Source organism: Phascolarctos cinereus, unplaced genomic scaffold, assembly GCF_003287225.1.
Source record: "Phascolarctos cinereus isolate Bilbo 61053 unplaced genomic scaffold, phaCin_HiC Scaffold_3;HRSCAF=262, whole genome shotgun sequence".
Taxonomy (NCBI): domain Eukaryota; kingdom Metazoa; phylum Chordata; class Mammalia; order Diprotodontia; family Phascolarctidae; genus Phascolarctos; species Phascolarctos cinereus.
Genome location: NW_027555736.1, coordinates 237,534,022 through 237,553,178, shown reverse-complemented (window position 1 = coordinate 237,553,178; position 19,157 = coordinate 237,534,022). Strand labels below are relative to the sequence as shown.

Below are 19,157 nucleotides of genomic sequence, written 5' to 3'. Positions count from 1 at the left end.
ACTGACCCTAGGCAAGTCACTTAACCTCTGTATACCTCAGTTTTCTCAATGGTAAAATGGAGAAAATAATAGCACCTACCTCCCAGGGTTGCTGTGACAATTAAATCATATTGGTAAAGCACTTAGGCCAACACCTGGCACATAGAAGGCATTTAATAAATGTTTACTTATTTCCTTCCTTCCTCCTTCCTATCGGATGAAATATGAAGTCCATAGGACCTAGCATTTAGGACCCCCAGTCTAGCTCTAACCTACTTTTCTGGCCTTATTTTAAGTTATTCTCCTTTATACAGTTCTTATTCCAAACAAAACTGGTCTCCTAGCTCTTCTGTGAATCTCCTGTGCCATCACCTCACTCTACACATTTGCTGAGATCGTCCCTCATTCCCCCAATGTCATCTCACTGCCTTGTTTCTGCATTCTGAATCCTCTTATTCCTTCAAGGCTCAGCTCAGGTGCCATGCCTTCGGTCTTCACCAATCTTCTTCCCAAATTAAGATCCATCACACCTTAAATAACTTTCCTACGGTATTCTGTCCGCATCTTCCCACTCCCTCCCCTGAACTTTTGCCAAGCATTATGCTTACTGGGCAGACACTGTATCTTCCCAAGGCCAGCAGAACAAGCTCCTGGATATCAAGGACCATTGTATTTCTCACCTTTGCATTTTTAGCACACAGCCCAGTGCTTTGCACATAGCACACACATAACATTTTTAAAATCTGCTCAACGTGGTTGTTTTCCATGAGAAAATAGCAAAAAATTTAGTACAAAACGCAAGCTCTGACAATAACAGTTTATCTGATCATTATACAACTTGGTCTGTAATTGTTTTCATCATTTAATAGACAAACATACAAAAGGTGCATCAATATTCAACAAACAAAAAAATCAAGTACAAGCAAAAAAGCAATAAATTAAATTAATGACTACAATTTCTCATATGTTTATCAGCATTCACATCTTTTGGCATATGTTATTTATAGTATCACTGTTCACAACCAGGAAGGGTATGAACACATACATTAAGGATTCTCTATTATAGAGCATTTTTTTAAAAAATTTACATAAATTTATACAAAAACCTTGATGGACTTTCTCAAATTTCAAAATTTTACCTTCTACTGTCTCACCCAATGTATACAATTTCTCTTTACTTTTCAGTCATTACTTTAAGAGAAGCAAAGTACTTTGAGGTAAAACCAGTAATTTTTTTCTCAAATAAAAGTTCTTCCTCTGTAATTAATATTCTTTGAAATCTTGAGGGTATATAAAGGACTCAAGGACAAGGGGGAGACAAAATAAAAAAGTTCCTACTGTATCTGGATTTATAGCTTAGCTAAATTAGCAAAAGCACAAAAAATAAGGAATATATTTTAAAAATTATAAATATGCTAAAAAAATATAGATGCTGCTGACTTAAGATTATGAAATCTCAGAGACAAGTTTTATGTTCTGAAAAACAACTATTCAATATTAAACAATATTAACAAAAGTTGTAGAAATCAAATATGATTAGTCACAGAAACTACTATGGTCTTACCTCTTTTCTGTCTTTATCTAAATTTGAAGCACAAATGTTCTTTAGATATGTACTTCTATAACTCTCTTCTAACTGCTTATGGAGATGTTTTGCTGGAAACACAAATCTATTTATAGTTTTATCTTCAGCACTAGTTTTAATTTCTCTGCTCGTTTTTTGATGTTGGTTATTTAAGGCTTTTTTGGTGAAACTTGACCTTCGATTCTTATCAAATTTCTTATGTTCATAATCTTTTCTTGCCAATTCATCCTAAAAACAAACAAAAAAAAACCAGCCAAACAATTTTAAAATGGTAAAATCTAAAATTTTGTTTTAAAATAATATTTCTTCCTGTATTAATGATATAAGTTAACAAATCTTTGTTTTCAAAACTAAATAATTATATAATGAAACAACTAGTCAATTATTTATAAATTTTATTTTAATTTACACTTTATACTTACTAAGTATCTACTTTTTCAGGGCACTGGTGATAAAAGTTTAGATACAACCTGGTCTCTGTTCTCACGGGGCCTACAGTCTAGTATGAGGATGAGACACAGAGAGCAGTAATACAAAATAACACCAAAAATGTTCATCACAAAACATGAGAAGAGTTGCTTGAATTGATCGAGAGCAAAAACAGGACAAGATACACAGTGACTAAGAGAATGTAAATTAGGACAGTTCTAAAAGACAATATAAACCACATCAAATATCAAAGTCAATGTTGATTCCAGCTGGCAAATATTAAGGCTCCTTTCCTTTCTGTTAAGAAACTGTAAACCAGAAGTATAAGAAGTTACATGTGTTGTAGATCAAAATCTTGTTACTAGATATCTTTGCTTACCTTTTTTTAATGGGAGATACTAATGGTGTATGTGGTACTTACTAAGATGTGATTACTATATCAAAATGAAATTTATCTATTAAAAAAAGCACATTGAAGAGCTGCAAGTGATCTAAGAGGTCCAAAAGAAAAGAGACAAACAAAGTTTCATAAAGAAGGTAATAAGATTTTGAGTGAAGTTTTAGGAAATGTGTAGGAATTTAATAAGCCAACAGAGGAAGGAAGGATATTCCACGAATCGGCAACAGGGTGAGATGTGCCACTGACTAATGTACTGGCATGCTCAGTTTGGCCAGACTATGAAGGCCTTGAATGTCTAGCAAAGGAGTTTGACTCTGGTAGGCAATAGAAGCCACTGAAGATATCTGAAAAGAAGTATGACCAGATAGCCATATATCTGATTTGATAAGAAAGATCAGTCTGACAGAAATATGAAGGATTGTTTGGAATGGGGAGAAAGAAGAGGAAAATCTATTAAGAGGTAATAGTGATAAACAAGATGAAAATGTGTTATACACTGAGATGGTGGCAGTGAGAATAAAGAGCAGATGAATTTATGAGATGTTGGGAAGGCAGAATCAGCAGGATATAGTATCTATCCATTTGTATATGAAAGGTAAAATAAAGGAAAGCATCAAAGATAACATCCTGATTTCAAACACGAGAGACTGAGTCAACTGTAGTACCACTATAAGAAACAGTGAAGTCAGAAAGAACAGATATGGGGGGGGGGGGCCCTCCATTTTGGACACATGAATTCAAGATGCTGGTAGACTTCAGCCGATGATGTACTACAGCTAGCTGGAGATACAAGAGATAAGATCAAGAGATAAGATACAGAGAAAAGGTCAAGCAAGTGATCAAGAAGGAGCAGTAAAGGATTTGCTCTCTCTCAAGCCAAGAAAAAACAGATTATCTAAAAGAAAAGGGTGCTCAACAATCCTGCATGTTGCAAAGAAGCCAAGGAGGATAAAGACTACAGAATTTCAATTATAAGGTCAATGGTTACCTTTGGGAGAGCAGTTTCAGTATAGTCCTAGGGACACAAATCAGATTTAAAAGGATTAAAGAAGTAAGCAGTGAAAAACTTAAAGTACTGAGTATAGACAACCTTTACCAGAAATTTGGCTATGAGGGGCAGCTAGGTGGTGCAGTGGATATAGCACCAGCCCTGGGATTCAGGAGGACCTGAGTTCAAATCCAGCCTCAGACACATAACACTTACTAGCTGTGTGACCCTGGGCAAGTCACTTAACCCCACTGCCTAGCAAAAAAAAAAAAAAAAGAAAAGAAAAGAAAAGAAAAGAAAAGAAAAGAAAAGAAAAAAAGAAAAGAAATTTGGCTATGAAAAGGGGGAGAGAAATGGGACCAAAAGGCCAAAGGAAAGCATTTTTAGTAGTAAGGAAAACAGCATGTTTATAAGTGAAAGGAAGAAGCCAGTGGAGGGGGAGAGACTGAAGACAAATAAGAGAGAAATACAATCAACTAATGAACATTTATCAAGGACCAGGATCTGGGACAAGATCCTGGAGAATACAGGAGAGGATCAAAAACAGAGATAAAGGAGTTAGCCTTAGTAACCAGAGAAAAGGAGAAGAGAACAGATGCCAATCCTGATAAGTTTTTAAGACTGTCTAGAGGACACATGAAGGCGTTCCTGATGAATGAACTCAAACCTTCTGATGAATAGATAGTTATAACGGCTGGCAGTGAGGGAATAGGCAGGATGTGAAGAGAAGAGAGAAGAAAAGATTTAGAACAGATGCTGAGTAGCATCAAGTGCCAATGGGTCACTGGGAGATGCTACAGACCACATTCAAGTCAACATTAGACTAAGTTTCATTTTACAGATACTTTTAAGAATTCATAGAATTTAAGGACTAGAAGGAAGTCTGGAGATTATTTAATTTAATCACTCAGGAAACAAAGATTCAGAAAGATTATCTAATTTATCATATTGAGTTTTCAGAATAGTTGGGAGTTCTGACACTAGTAATACCACACTGTTTCAAATACTTCATAATGGCATCATAAATACATTTTCTTAAAACAAGGTTTAAAAGGCTCAGTTTTTAAAGTTATTTTTGTTTTTAAATACTTTAATTATCTTAATTATTCAATTCCTTTTCCATTATAAAACCATCATAAAATTTTCCAAATAAAAGGACAACTACAATTGCAAAGTACGCTTGTTACTATTAGGAATAAAGTAATGGTAGAGATAATGTCATGGTATCAGGTACATAACAGAAACAATTACAAAACAAATGTATTTACCCGCTTCAAGTTGAGATCAATGCCATCCTCAAAAAAAAAAACTCATTTATTCCTCAAGCTTTTCCTAACCATACCTGAATTTCCTGAGTGATTATTTTAATCCATTCATCCACTGTCTTTCTAATACGAAATTTCTCCAACATGTCTCTAAAGGAAAGAAAAGATAGTTTCCATTAGATTGGTGCTTGCTGTCCAGTCTTCCCATCTACAAGAGAAAAGTGATACTATTAATTTTCCTTCCCAAAATGTATGAAGAAAAAATAATTGAAAAACATGCTAATATAAGAGCAAGTATGTAACAAAGATAAAGTAACTTATTAATGAAAAACAAAACCACATTCTGGCTTCATCAGTAAAATTAATAAAATAGTATGTCCATTTGCAAACTACTAATTCCATGTCTTTTATAAGCTTTACATCTTAATAAGGACTAGGAAACCTCCTCTGACCATCAAGGAAAAACATAGGTGGTACAATCCAACTGCTTGAAAATATGACAAAGCCTGCAGAATTGATAGATTCATTGAGAACCTAAGAGGTGCAGAGGAATAGGGTATCAACAACTTTATTACCGGTTAGTAGCCAGGGCATTAATAAAGGAATACATGGCAGCTCCATCTTTTGCATGAATAATAGCTTCCAGGTTTTCTTCAAGAACTTTTTTATTATTTTGCACTCCTCTTAAAATTTTTTCAGCATCTTTCAAAATAGATCTTGCTGTTTTGGTTGACTTAGGATGGACTGGACTACGTGGAAGATCATCAGCTCTAAAGGCGCTCAAAGACTCTTCTGGCTACAATAAAAAATGAATATACAAATAAATGCTTGACTGAATATATAAAACCTTGTACACTTTTGTGTACACCTTTTTGTTTTCGTTTATTTCAATTAACAAGCTCTTACTTTCCTTCCTGCTCAGTGAAAAAAAAACTCCCTTTCCTCACATTAAGAAAAAAAAATCCTTGCAATACATATGCATAGTCAATTAAAACAACTTCTAATATTGGCCATCAATAAAAACATATGCCTCCTTCTGCATCTTGAGTTCATCACACTGTCAGAAGGCAGGGAGCACTCTTCCCCATCAGGCCTCTAGAATTCTGGTTGTTCAGAGTTCTTAAAAGGTCTTTCAAAAGTTGTTTGTTTTTAGAATGTTGTTATTGTTTACATTGCTCTCTTGGTTCTACTCACTGCATAATGTATCTATTCACACATGTCTTCCCTAGTATTTCTGAAACCATCTTTTTGTCATTTCTTACAGCACAACAATAATCCATAATACTGATATGCCCTAATTCATCCAGCCATTCTCCAATGAATTCCTTCAGTTTACAGCTCTTTGACAGCAGAAAGTACTGCTATAAATATTTTTGTATATATGGATCATTTCCCTCTTCCTTCGACCTCTTCGGAGTACAGACTTAGAAGTCCTATCAACTAGTCAAAGAATATGCAGAAAATGCTTAGTAACTCTTTCAGGTATAATTTGTTTTCCAGAATGGATGAACAGATTAATGAACAACTGGAAACAAAGTAAGTCATCCACTTATTGGGGAATAGCTAAACAAGTTAATGAAATAGTAAAATGTCATAAGAAAGATGACGAAGAAAAATTCAGAGTCACACAGATCTATGAGCTCATCAAAGGGAATGTTTCGCATTGCAGATCACAACCCATCCATATCTAATTACCCTATACAATTCTAGTTTCTATTCTCCCCTAAAGTTCAATACAAAGGGCTTGCTAAATGTGATTGGGGTTTTGAAGTTACAAAAATACCAATGGAGCATGTAAGCAGTCCATCAGTTACCACTTATGGTTGTCACATTACCAGCTAAAACTGTTTTACTTTATAATTCCTTTTTTGTAATGTGCTGCTGCCTGTTTGCACCTACCATCAGCCTGTTACCCTTTGCATATTTATTCCTCAATTTAATTATCTAAAAACTATATGAAAGACGTGAAAATACTTATAGTACCTCATTTGTATTCATATTTATTGCTTTTAGGACAATAAGGGATAATGTTTGCAATGTGTTTTGTAACTATAAAGCTCCATGAAAAAAAAAAAAGAATTAAGAAAAGCATGGGGCATAAGAACTGATGCAAAGTCCAGCTACCCTGGAAAGTAATTTGGAATTATATCCCAAAAATCACTAAATTACTCATACCTTTTGACCCAGTGATACAACTACTACACCTATTCTTCAAAGAGATCAAAGAAAGAAGAAAAATAGCTATATGTATAAAAATATTTATAGCTGCTCTTTTTGTAGTGGCATGGAAACTAAGGGGGTACTCGTCTACTGAAGAATGGCTGAGCAAATTATGATATTAATGTCATGGAATATTCTTGTACCATAAGAAATTAAAGAGGTGGACTGAGAAAAACCTGGCAAGACATGCATGAATCAAAAAATCAATCAATAAACATTTATTAAGCACATATTACGTCCCAGGCACTATGCTAAGCACTGGGAATACAAAAAGAGGCAAAAGACAGCCCAGCCCCTGCCTCCAAGGAGCTTACAACATAATCAAACTGCAGCAGAAAGAAGTGAGCAGAACCAAGAGAACAATTCATACAACAACAATATCGTAAAGACAAACAATTCTGAAAGTCTTAAGGCCTCTGATCAATTCTATGATCATCCACGATTCCAAGGCACCAAAAATCAAGAGTGCTACCCCACTTCCCGGCAGAAAGGTGACAGACTCAAGACGCAAAATGAGACCTACGCTTTGGATGTGGTTGGCGAGACAATGGAAACAGGGTGAGACCTCTCAGATGGACGGAGTGTGACAGTTTTGTAGACTGTTACAAACTCAAGGTTGGTTAAGCTAGCCTGAATAGGCCCAAGTTTCAAGCTCCTAGAAAACACATGATCTGTACTGTTACATTAGTATTAGGTAATGGCTAATGCTAAATAAGGATAAAATAGCTAGGATTGGTAGTATTATAATGAGATTCCTCGTTTCTGGGGTAGATTTTCGCGTTTTAGATTGTAAGGCTGAAATTCCTGTCCGATGGGAATTTACAGCCAGTGGTGGGTGGGTGTCTCTGCATTAGGACTATATAACCTTTGTTCTGGCCTTTGTGCCCCGCTTCGCTCGGACTGCCTGACGAAGCAGACACCCGCTTCTCGCGAGAACGTGATAAATCTTTCACTTTATACCTAGAAAATCTCCGAGTGTTATTTTTGGGTAACTGCAGCACACATGGTCAATATGGAAATTTGTTTTTCTTGCTACAAAGTTTTTGGTTTTGTTTTTGTTTCCAATGGAGAGGAAAAGTGAAAGAAAATAAATACTTTTTCGTTGAAAAAAGTAAAATACAAGTTACTTTTTTAAAAAAGTGAAGTGACCTAAACAAGGAAAACAATATGTACAATACCTTGGAAAGAATAACAAAAAGACTCAGTATGGAATTATGACCAATACTGATTCCAGAAAAAAGTTGACAAAATACAACTCTCTTGCTCCACTGCAGAAACAGGAAACTATGGACCTGGGTTCTGGCACATTCTACCACACCCAGGTGTGTTGGTTGTTTTTTTACTATCTTTTTTAATCTTTGTTATAAGAGAGATGGCTCACAGAGCAGGGAAGGCAGAGAGATATGCAGAAATGAATGTGATATAAAAACAAAAGGCATAATTTTTTAAAATGTTAATATAACACCAGCCAAATTATGTGCTTGGTATCATGAATCTATTTTTTTTAAATAAAAATAATCTAAGTCACCTAATCTAAAATTAAGGTGATGACCACAACTATTACAATAATAATTCCCACATCAGTGTCCAATTTAGAATAGGATTATGCCATAGGTACTCAGGACTATAAATCTGGAGCTAGAAGGAATCTTGGAGGTCTTCTAGTCCACTTCTCACTCTACAGATGAAGAATTTGAGGCCCAGAGAGGTTCAGTGACTCAGGTAAAGTCACAAAAAAATAAGTCATATAATTTTTAAATCCTGATCCTCAAAAGCTACTGCTCTTTCTAATGTACCATGCTGCATCTCAATTCACAAGCAACAATAAAAACATTTTGATTAAAATTCATGGGGCAGCTAGGTGGTGCAGTGGATAGAGCCCTGCCCCTGGAGTTAGGAGGACCCACGTTCAAATCCGGCCTCTGACACATAACACTTACTAGCTGTGGGACTTTGGACAAGTCACTTAACCCTAACTGCCTCACCAAAAAAATAAATAAACAAGTAAAATAAAAAAATAACAAATAAATAAAATTCATAAAAATCTGATCCCAGCAATACAGAAGTATTACTATAAGATTTTACTTGTACTTTTACACATATTCCTCTTTCTTCGATATTACTGGTGTATAGACCTAGTAGTTGCATCATGGGTCAAAAAGTGTAGCTAGGTGGTGCAGTGGATAAAGCACCGGCCCTGGATTTGGGAGGACCTGAGTTCAAATTCACCCTCAGACACATAACACTTACTCTAGCTGTGTGACCCTGGGCAAGTCACTTAACCCTACTGCCTAGCCAAAAAAAAAAAAGTCATTACTGCTTCTTCCACCCACTGTTAGTGTGTCCCATAACTATCCTGAGTCCCTTCTTTTTGGGGGCAGCTAGGTGGCGCAGCGGATGGAGCACCAGCCCTAAAGTCAGGAGTACATAAGTTCAAATCTGGCCTCAGACCAAACACTTGACACACTTACTAGCTGTGTGACCCTGGGCAAGTCACTTAACCCCAACTGCCTTAAAAAAAAAGTATAAACAATTTGGTGACTGTTAGGACACAGTTCCAACTTGTATTACAATAAGTAAATACCTGCAGTAATAAAAGAGATATTGAGCTCTTTATCAAACAAGAAGCTAGATATCTACAAGTCAAGGGTGTTATAGAAAGGTTTCATGCTTCAGGTAGGGGTTATGCTAATGACCTCTAAGATACCTTTTAATAACACTTAAGATTTTATAATTACATTAGGCCTTCTATTTCGCTTTTTACTTTACCAAATCATTACATTAAGCTTTGTAATCCTGCAGAACTTCTAAATAAGATGCATAATTATCACTCGTTGTCTGACCTAATAATTCACAAGGAGAAAACAAAATAAAAATATCCATTGACTAGAATTTGATGAACAATTAGGTGGATTGCCAGTTGAATCATTCTATCGATACACATCTTGGGCAGGTGCTATATAGGTAGACCATGAAATACGCTTAGCCAGACTTAAAATGTAAGAAGAAAATAGTTTGGACCAGGGGTGGGGAACCCGTGGCCTAGGTCCTTGGGTGCAGCCTTTTGACTGAGTCCAGGTTTCACAGAACAAATCCTTTTATTAAAAGGATTTATTCTGTGAAGTTTAGACTCAGTCAAAGGGCCACACTTGAGGAGCTAGAGAGCCACATGTGGCAGGTTCCTTACCCCTAGTTTGGACTGTATTTAGGAAATCTGACAGTTTTCAGTGGTCCCATGGTGCTCCTTGGCACAAAGTTCTTTCAGTGATGTTGTATTATGGTAAATTATGGAATGCTACAATCTCCTAAGAAACAATATTGCCTTTAGCTGGTTGAGTAGATATTATCTGGGACATAAACAAGCAGGTATAATTGGGTTGACCTCTCTACCAGTGGAAGGAAAAGCACACTGAGGAGATCAAAGATATATTGAGATACTGAAATAACAAGAATTTTGACTGGGAAATCCTAACTAGATAATCTCTTAGGTTTATAATATCATGTGATGATACCTAACTCAATGGTTTATTTTCACTTTCTTAAGTCAAGACAATCAACACCACAATAAATTAAGCCCTGATTTGTAGTATTTGAGAATTTCTAAGTTGTAAATGGTCACACTGAAAATCTAACAATTCACTCTTTTGTGCTGGTATAAGCTGGCTCCTACACACCCCTGGGTCCAGATTAGGAAGAGCTTCAAATACCACACAGAAGACTTAATATTTGATCATTGAAGTGACAGAGAGCTAGACAAGCTTACTGAATAGGTACGGTGAGATAGTCAGATCTCTACTTTAGAAAATCACTGTGACTGCTGAAGAGAGAATGTATTACTCTTGGGAAAAACTTAAGGCAGGGGGCAGCTATCTGGCACAGTGGATAGAGCACTGGCCCTGATGTCAGGAGGAACTGAGTTCAAATCCAGCCACAGACACATAACACTTACTAGCTGTATGACCTTGGGCAAGTCACTTAACCCCAACTGCCTCACCAAAAAAGAAAAAGAAAAAGAAAAACTTAAGGCAGAGAGATGAAGAAGAAGGCTACTGCAATAGTTCAGGCAAGAAGAAATGGGTCAGGGCAGCTAGGTGGCGCAATGGATGGAACTCCAGCCTTGGAGTCAGGAGGACCTGAGTTCAAATCCAGCTTCATTGACATTTACTAGTTGTGTGACCTTGGACAAGTCACTTAACCCTGACTGCCTCATCAAAAAGAAAAAAGAAAAAAAGACAAAGAAAAAAGAAACGGGGTCCTGAACTAGGGTTGTGGTTATATAAGTAGAGAGAAAAGAAGACATACTTGAGAGACGTTGTGAAGACAGAAACAAGATTTGTCAGTATATTATATGTTGGGTGAGGAAAAAGCAAAGAGTTAAGAATGGCACTTAAGTTACATGCCTGGTGTATTGTGAAGATGATGGTACCTTCAACAGTAATACAGAAGCTTGAAAGAGAGGATGATTAGGAGTGGGGAAAAAGATAATGAGTTCTGTTTTGGGCATTTGAAGTTTGAGATACCTACAAGAAATCCAATTCAAGATGTCTAAAAGTCATTTGGTAATGAGGACCTGGAGCTCAGGAGAGAAGACTACATGGCTGAATATTCAGACACAAGAATCCTTTGTTTACATGTCATTGAACTTGTGGGAGCTGACAATATCACCAAGTGACAGAGCAGAGAGCAAAAAGAGAAAAAGGCCCAAGACAGAGCCTTCAAGAACATCCACAGTTAGAGAAAATGGGACCTGGGTGAGAAGCCAGCAAAGGGCAATGAGAAGGAACAGTGAGACAGTAGAGAAGTTCAACTTCTAAGAACAGCTGGCAAGAAGAGTATTCAGGAGGAAAGAGTACTCAAGAGGATGAAACTGTGCAGAAGGCAAAAAGGACAGGGACTAAAAGAAAGTCGATAAAATTCTATAGTACCATGATTCATAATTCATCCTGTAAACTTTCTTATCATTTAACTTTACCAATAATGGTTTTTATTAACAAATTTGTGTTTATACATGAAATATATGATTTACCTCTTTCTTCCTTCTGCCAAGACCACAAAAGACATCATCGATGTGCTGCATAGTCTTTTCAGCTATTTGAAACTCTTCACGAGAAGGAAATGATTTCGGGTTCAGAGCGCAACACCACTGGAGGGGAAAAAAATATCTTCTAAAATATCATACTGTCCACTGTAACAAAAATGTATGAAATATAGACCACATGTATATAATGATGTGCATACGACAATATTACCCCTTGATATGTTCTCAATCAAAATATACTAGATTTCTAAACATAAATATGCAATCTAGTAATAATTTTAAATTTTAATAGAAAACATCTTATTTTTCAATTTGGTGCTGACATTGATTCTTTCATGCAATATAAATACATTATAGAAATACACTCATCATAATTACATATGCATATCTCAAATAATTATGTTTAAATGAAAACAAAATGCACTTAGTGTCACTAGAATCAAGGATACACTGTAACATCTAGTCTTTCACTCACTTCAACATAAAGCATCAGGATTCTAGGCCATTAACTGTTTTGTCTCTTCTGTTGTGATACTAAAACTCCCATTCAACCTTTTTTCATAAAAGGCACAGATAATATAAAATGCTGAAATCTTAGCTCTTTGAAGAAATTAAATAATAAATTTTAATACATCTATATATGGATACAAAATAGATGCATAGTCTAAAGCAACAAAAATTCATTTATACTAATAACCAAAGACTCTAAAATATGAAATAATCCTACATTAGAAAATATTTTTAAATTTGAAAAGTCCATTTAAAATTACCTTGAAAAGTATTTTCCTTTTTTTTCTTTTGGTGAGGTAATTGGGATTAAGTGACTTGCCCAGAGTAACACAAGCTAGTGAGTGTTATGTGTCTGAGACTGGATTTGAACTCAGGTCCTCCTGACTCCAAGGCTGGTGCTCTATCCACTGTGCAACCTAGCTACCCCCAAAAAGTGTTTTCTTTATCAATAAATACAAATCAATAATGTTTATTAGTCCACTAAAATGAATCCGATTAGAATATGTTCCACCTACTAGCTACTATCATGAAACAACAACCTAACACAAACATCTCAAAGGCTTTAATGTGATAAGAGCAAGAGACCTTTCAGATTCAAGCACATGAAAATGTGTTTTTTCATATGAAAATTATTAGCAAGAATTTTAAAACAGATGTATATTGATGTGTCTTAAAAATAAATAGGAATATCATCAACATAATTTTTAATTAGTGAAAAAAACTTGGGCTTCAAAGAAAATACTGAGAATTTCAAGGTCTAATATGGATTCCAGATACTAGCCATGAGGAAGTTAATTCACAATAGCATAAAGATTGTGTTTAGAAACAATTCTTTTGTTAAAGAAGTAAAATTTTTTTACCAAATGATCTGAAATGTATAGAACAAACATGTCTGATTAAAGATGAAAGAAAACTCAAAGAGCAAAAAAAGAAAGCATTTTAATAAAATGACTAATGCTGCCACTTTACTTTTTAAAATCTAATTTTCAATTATAAATTTTTCTATATGTTAAACATTTTCTTTTTTTCTAATGCTGAAAAAATATACTCCACATCTGACAAACTCCACAAGGAAATCCTATTGTAATGCTCTACCATGAAGTCCTAGGATATGAACAGGGAAGTTTTCAGATGAAGAAATTAAAGCCATCTGTAGTCATACGAAAAAATGTTCTAAATCACTATTGATTAGAGAAATGCAAATCAAAATAACTCTGAGGTACCACATCACACCTATCAGATTGGCCAACATGACAAAACAGGAAAATGATAAATGTTGGAGAAGGTGTGGGGAAATTGAAACACTAATGCATTATTGGTGGAGTTGTGAAATGATCCAATCATTTTGGAGAGCAATTTGGCACTATGCCCAAAGGGCTATAAAAATGTGCCTACCCTTGGACCCAGCAATAGCTTTAAATGTAATAATGGTATTTCAACATAATTTGTTGCCTTTGCAATCCTATGTATTTTATTTTATGCACTTAAAAACATTATTCTGAGAAGGGGTACACAGGCTCTATCAGACAGACAAAGGGATTCCTGACACAAAAAAGGTTAAGAACACCTCCGACAGAATAAAATATAAATTCTTTTGGTTCATACTTAAAGCCCTGGTTCCAAATTATCTTTCCAAAATGACTACACTTAAATTTCAGACAAAGTGTGCTACTTGCTATTCCGTTTACACAAAAGTTTGATCATCAGCCTCTATATATTTGCATGGGCCAAACCCCATGCCTGGAATGCTCTTTCACTCTCCCCACTTCTGCCAGTGATAGTTCCTCGTTTAGCTACATTAATTCCTCCAGGCTTTTCCTGATCAAGGGATCCTATCTGGAAATTATGTTGTATTTTCAGGAAATGGGGTACAGAAGTCTATCCTGCTCTACAGGAAAATAGAAGTGCAAGGGGATAAGAGAAGGGAGGGGGGAGAGATAAAAGAGAAGGCAGACCAGGGGAAGGGGTATTCAGAATGCATGCCATCTTGGGGTGGGGGGAGGGGTAAGAAATTTGGAACTCAAAAACCTGTGGAAGTGAATATTGAAAATTAAAAATAAATTTATATAAAAAAAAGGAAAAGAAAAAGAAATTATGTTGTATTTTGCATTAACCTATCTGCATATGCATTATTTCCCCCAGAAGAATGTAACCTATCTGAGAATAGAGACTGTTTTCATTTCTAACTTTGTATCCCCAGAATCTGGCACAGTATTTGACCCACTGCAGGTGCATAATAAATGTTTGTTAAAATGAATTCAACAGATAAGACAACAAATAAGCAGGACTTACAGAAAAGCCCTAGATTGGGATTCAGGGTCAGAGAGTAGTTCTAATATCCCAGGTTCTGCCAATAGTTAGTAGCTTATGATTTTAGGCAAGTCACTTCACCACACAAGAACTCAGTTTCCTCATTTACAAAATAAAGAGATTAGATCAGCAGTCACTTCCAGTTCTCAATTTACTGATCTAAACATAATGATCTAAGCATAACACAATAAGGTATAGAACTGTAATTTCTCAAAATTTACAAAGACGTTCATGTCTCAACTTCCTTTCTTTGGGGGGGAGGGGCGGCAATGGAGTTAAGTGACTTGCCCAGGGTCACACAGCTAATAAGTGTTATGTGTTTGAGGTCGCATTTGAACTCAGGTCCTCCTGACTTTAGGGCCAGCGCTCTATCCACTGCACCACCTAGCTGCCCCTCAACTTTCTATTTTTTCCTTTTTTGATAAACAGATAATAAATCTTTTACTTCATTCTCTCTTTTTTTACCTGTCTCTCAGAGGATCCTGTTTTATTCTTGATGTGGCCAATGAAATTCTTTCTGAAGACTCACTCTCTTTTACACAGGTGTACTGATTATTTAGGATCTGCTCCAACAATCTTCCACTTTCTAAGAAGCAAAAATAGTTTCAAATACTATCACTAATTTTTCATAAACTAATAAAATTTAAAATCTGCCTAAGTTTATATAACTAAAAATATAATTGAAATACAAAATCAGCAAATTTTATTTTATAGTAACACTAAACAAAAATAGCAAGAAAATTAACATTTCTACAGCATATATTTCTGTATAGAATTCTATATAACACTACCAATAACCTAAGGGGGAAAAAATTATAAAACAAGGACCATGATTATTAAATTAAAATGATTTGGTTTCAAAATCCAGCAAGATTTGAGTATTGTAAAATAGTTAGTCCAAGGCAGACTTAACTCTCTCTTCATTACATTTCTTAGTTAAATGACCTCATCTGCTATTCCTCTTCCTAAAATACATAATTATCTTAATATTTAGGTGCGTCTTTTTATAACACAAACTATAAGTTCTAGTGTACCCAAACTATAAATAAATTAAAAATCCTTCCAACAGTGTAATACTTTTAAATCATAGAATTATTTTTCAGTACTTATCAATCACATATATTTCCACTAGCCTGGAAAAATATGCTCCAACTATATCTACCTAAACTAATAATCAGCAAATTAGATTAAGAAAAACATCATTTTTCTTGCTTATTAACCACAAAATTCACCAATGTTTTAAAATTATACTATGTAAGAAATGTTTCCAATTTAATGAAGTATAATAAAGATGAATATAAAATCCAATACTCAGGTTAAAAAAATTAACAAAGTACAAAATGAGTGAAAACAGCTGGACAGCATCACGTGACAAAGACCTAAAGGGTGTCTGTGGACAGCAGCATGACTTGGATTCTCAAAAACACTTCTGTCAAATTAAAAGAAGAAGAATATACAGAATAAAGGAGATGACAGTCTTGCCATACTCTGCACTGTCAAACTAGATATAAAGAATTACATGGAATTATAATGTTTTTATTACAATCTCAAAGTTCTGTGAAATCTGCCTTTTCACTGTGGATGTTTAGAGTTGTAAAGAATAACATCAGTTCTATAAATGCAATCACAAGGAAGTATTTCAAATTCTAAGAAATTATTAGACTAACATTTCTTAGATGATGCCTATAACTGTAATCCTTAAATAGTTCTGTTATAGTTATAATGGTAGGACTCCAATATGGAACTCCATAAATGGTCCTAATAATACCCATAAAGCACATAAGCAGTTGGGTTTTTTTTTTCACTTTTCTCCTTTTAACTTTTCTCCTCTTCTGACCTATTTTAACTCTGTGTCAAGCAGTTAATGCTCACAGCTTCTCTCCCAATTTCTGGTTCCAATAAAAAAAAACTCCCCCTACCCAAGCCTGGTATTGATAAGTGACTCCGAGACCTTCTCCACCACATTTGGGTCTAATTAAGAATGTCCCTTCTGACATCTGGCATCAATTACCTGTTCTCCACCAAACCCATTTTTAGAGTATATAACTTTACCATCTGAAGCCCAACTTTGAGCATGTTTCCTCCTAGACAGAATTCCTCTCTTTCTTCAAGACTCAAAGCAAGACCACCTTTTACTCAAAGCTTTTCCTGATCCCCTCCAACCACTAGTGCCCTCCCGCTCTACCTTCTCTGCATTTATTTCATGTTTGTTATGCATATTTTTATCTTGTGTATAAATACATATATGATACATATATATCACACACATGCATGTTGTCTCTGCAACAGGATGTAAGTTGTTTGAGAACAGAAACCACAAGATCGTGCATTTAGAGCTAGAAAGAACCTGAGAAGTCACCTCATACATCCCCCTCGACTTTTATAAATGATCTCCCCAATGTCCACAGCTACGAAACAGCAGAGCCAGGATATGAACTCAGATCCTCTGACTCCAAAGTCAGGGCTTGCTCTGCTGTGCCTTACTGCCTAGCAATTCAAAAGCAAGTCAAAAGTCAAATAGATCAACAAATTACAAAAATAATTTTTAAGTGTTCATTTACATTCACACATACAATATGTTTTACCATGAAAGCATATTTATAAAGTTCTTTGTGGCCAAGGCCTGTTTGTGTATATATCAATACAGCCATCCACTGTATTAACACAGTAATTATTTACTTCATGCTAATAGCTTAATTAAAAAAAAAACAAAGCCTCCAGAGCATTATTTTTAGCACATCTTTAATGTATATCCAAGAAAGGGATATGTCATTTACCTTTTGGTCTACCACTTTCTTCTGTTGTATCCAAAGCCAACTGTTGTACTTTAACCTCTTTAAGACTGCTTCCTATATTTGACTTTGTATCACCAACATCTAGCACAGTACCTGCCATATAGTAGGCGCCTAATAAAGGCTTGTTGACAGAATGTCACAAAGCATTTTTAAAAAAAGTCCAATAACTTACACATTACAAGGGATTCTGATAAGCAGAGATAGCACTTGGTATAGCAGATAAAAGGCTGGCCTTGCAATCAATCAGAAGACCTAAGTTTAAATCCAACTTCTAACATACGTTGCGTAACTAAAAGCACATTTGACCTTTAAATATTCACAAGCAATTGTTATAAATGAGGTACAGACCTCCATAAGTAGGAGCTCCCCACACCAATAAAATCACAAATCTAGACTTAAAAATTTAACAAGCTAAAGTAAGTCTAGGAAGGGAGCAAGGAGAGTGAGAAGCATGTTATATGAGAAAGGATTAAAGGACTTACTGAAGTTTTGCATGGGGAGAGGACGACTTGGGAGGGACACAAACAGCCCTCTTCCAACATACAATCGGATATCATATGAAAGGGAAATTGAGTTTCTATTGTATGGCTTTAAAGGTGAAAAGAGGGCAGAAGGTAAGGAGAAGGTTGACTTCTTAACCACTAGTGCCGTCTGAAAATGAAACAAACTGTCCCGTTAGGCAGCGAACTCCTCATCAGTCAGAGCCCTAACATAGACGTTAGCTGATCAGCTACTGGACATTCTGTGGAGTGGATTCCTGTGCTGACCGTTCAGATAAACTCTAGAATCCCTAACAAGTTTTGGATTTTCTGATTCTATTACTAATCTGTATTAATTACTCAGTAATGAAGAAAATGATGAAGAATATACAGATAATTCCAGTATAGTTACTGCTAGGCACAAATGTCACAGTATATGACATAAACTATTAAGTCTTAAAGTCCTAAATCCAAAAGAATCAATTCATACAAGTCAAATACAACCTTTCAGATCTGTGTATGTTCAAGTGGTCTTAGCTCCTCTTAGAACCTCTTAGTTGGAATAAGGTAATCAACAAATATTTATTAAGTACCTAGTATGCACCAGGCACTACTAAGGATACAAGGAGGCAAAAGACAATCTCTGCCCTTAAGGAGCTCACAATCTAAAGGAGGAGACAACAAACAAACATATATAAACAAGCCACATAAAGGATAAATGGGAAATAATTAACAGAAGGAAGGCACTAGAACTAAGAGGGGTTGGGAAAGGCACTCATGAGTCACTGAACAAATGATGTTTGTTATGCCTCAACACAGCAAGGGCACATCAAGGTTACAAGAGCATTCAGCTTCTCTGGCCTTAGCCCTCCATCCAGAAGCAAGACTAGTCAATGTGTTATCAGGGGATGGTAACTCATGTGGTCTCAGTCACTCACCAAGTCTGAGAAGGTAGCCACCACATGGGACTGGGACTTTTTATGCTCCCAGACCAGAAGGGAAGCTGGGGCCAATCAGACTGCATGGGGCAAGAAACTGTGTCAGGGAAGTCAAGGAAGTTGAATAAGGAAAATGCTGAACCTATCACAGCATGGTGTCGCGATATGTGTTGAAAGACAAATATGTTCCTCATCAACGGGCAATTCCAAAATTGGAGCCA

General features: G+C 35.6%; 1 protein-coding gene across 1 annotated transcript in view; it reads right to left on the bottom strand.

The window, feature by feature from the left end:
* The window catches only part of KIAA0586 (KIAA0586 ortholog), a 117,778-nt gene that overhangs the window by 72,736 nt on the left and 25,885 nt on the right, over positions 1–19,157 (bottom strand). Inside the window, 6 exon segments of the mRNA XM_078151515.1 lie at positions 1,544–1,792; positions 4,724–4,796; positions 5,222–5,442; positions 11,893–11,999; positions 12,002–12,009; positions 15,190–15,310. Of these exon segments, the coding sequence (XP_078007641.1) occupies positions 1,544–1,792; positions 4,724–4,796; positions 5,222–5,442; positions 11,893–11,999; positions 12,002–12,009; positions 15,190–15,310 (779 nt within the window).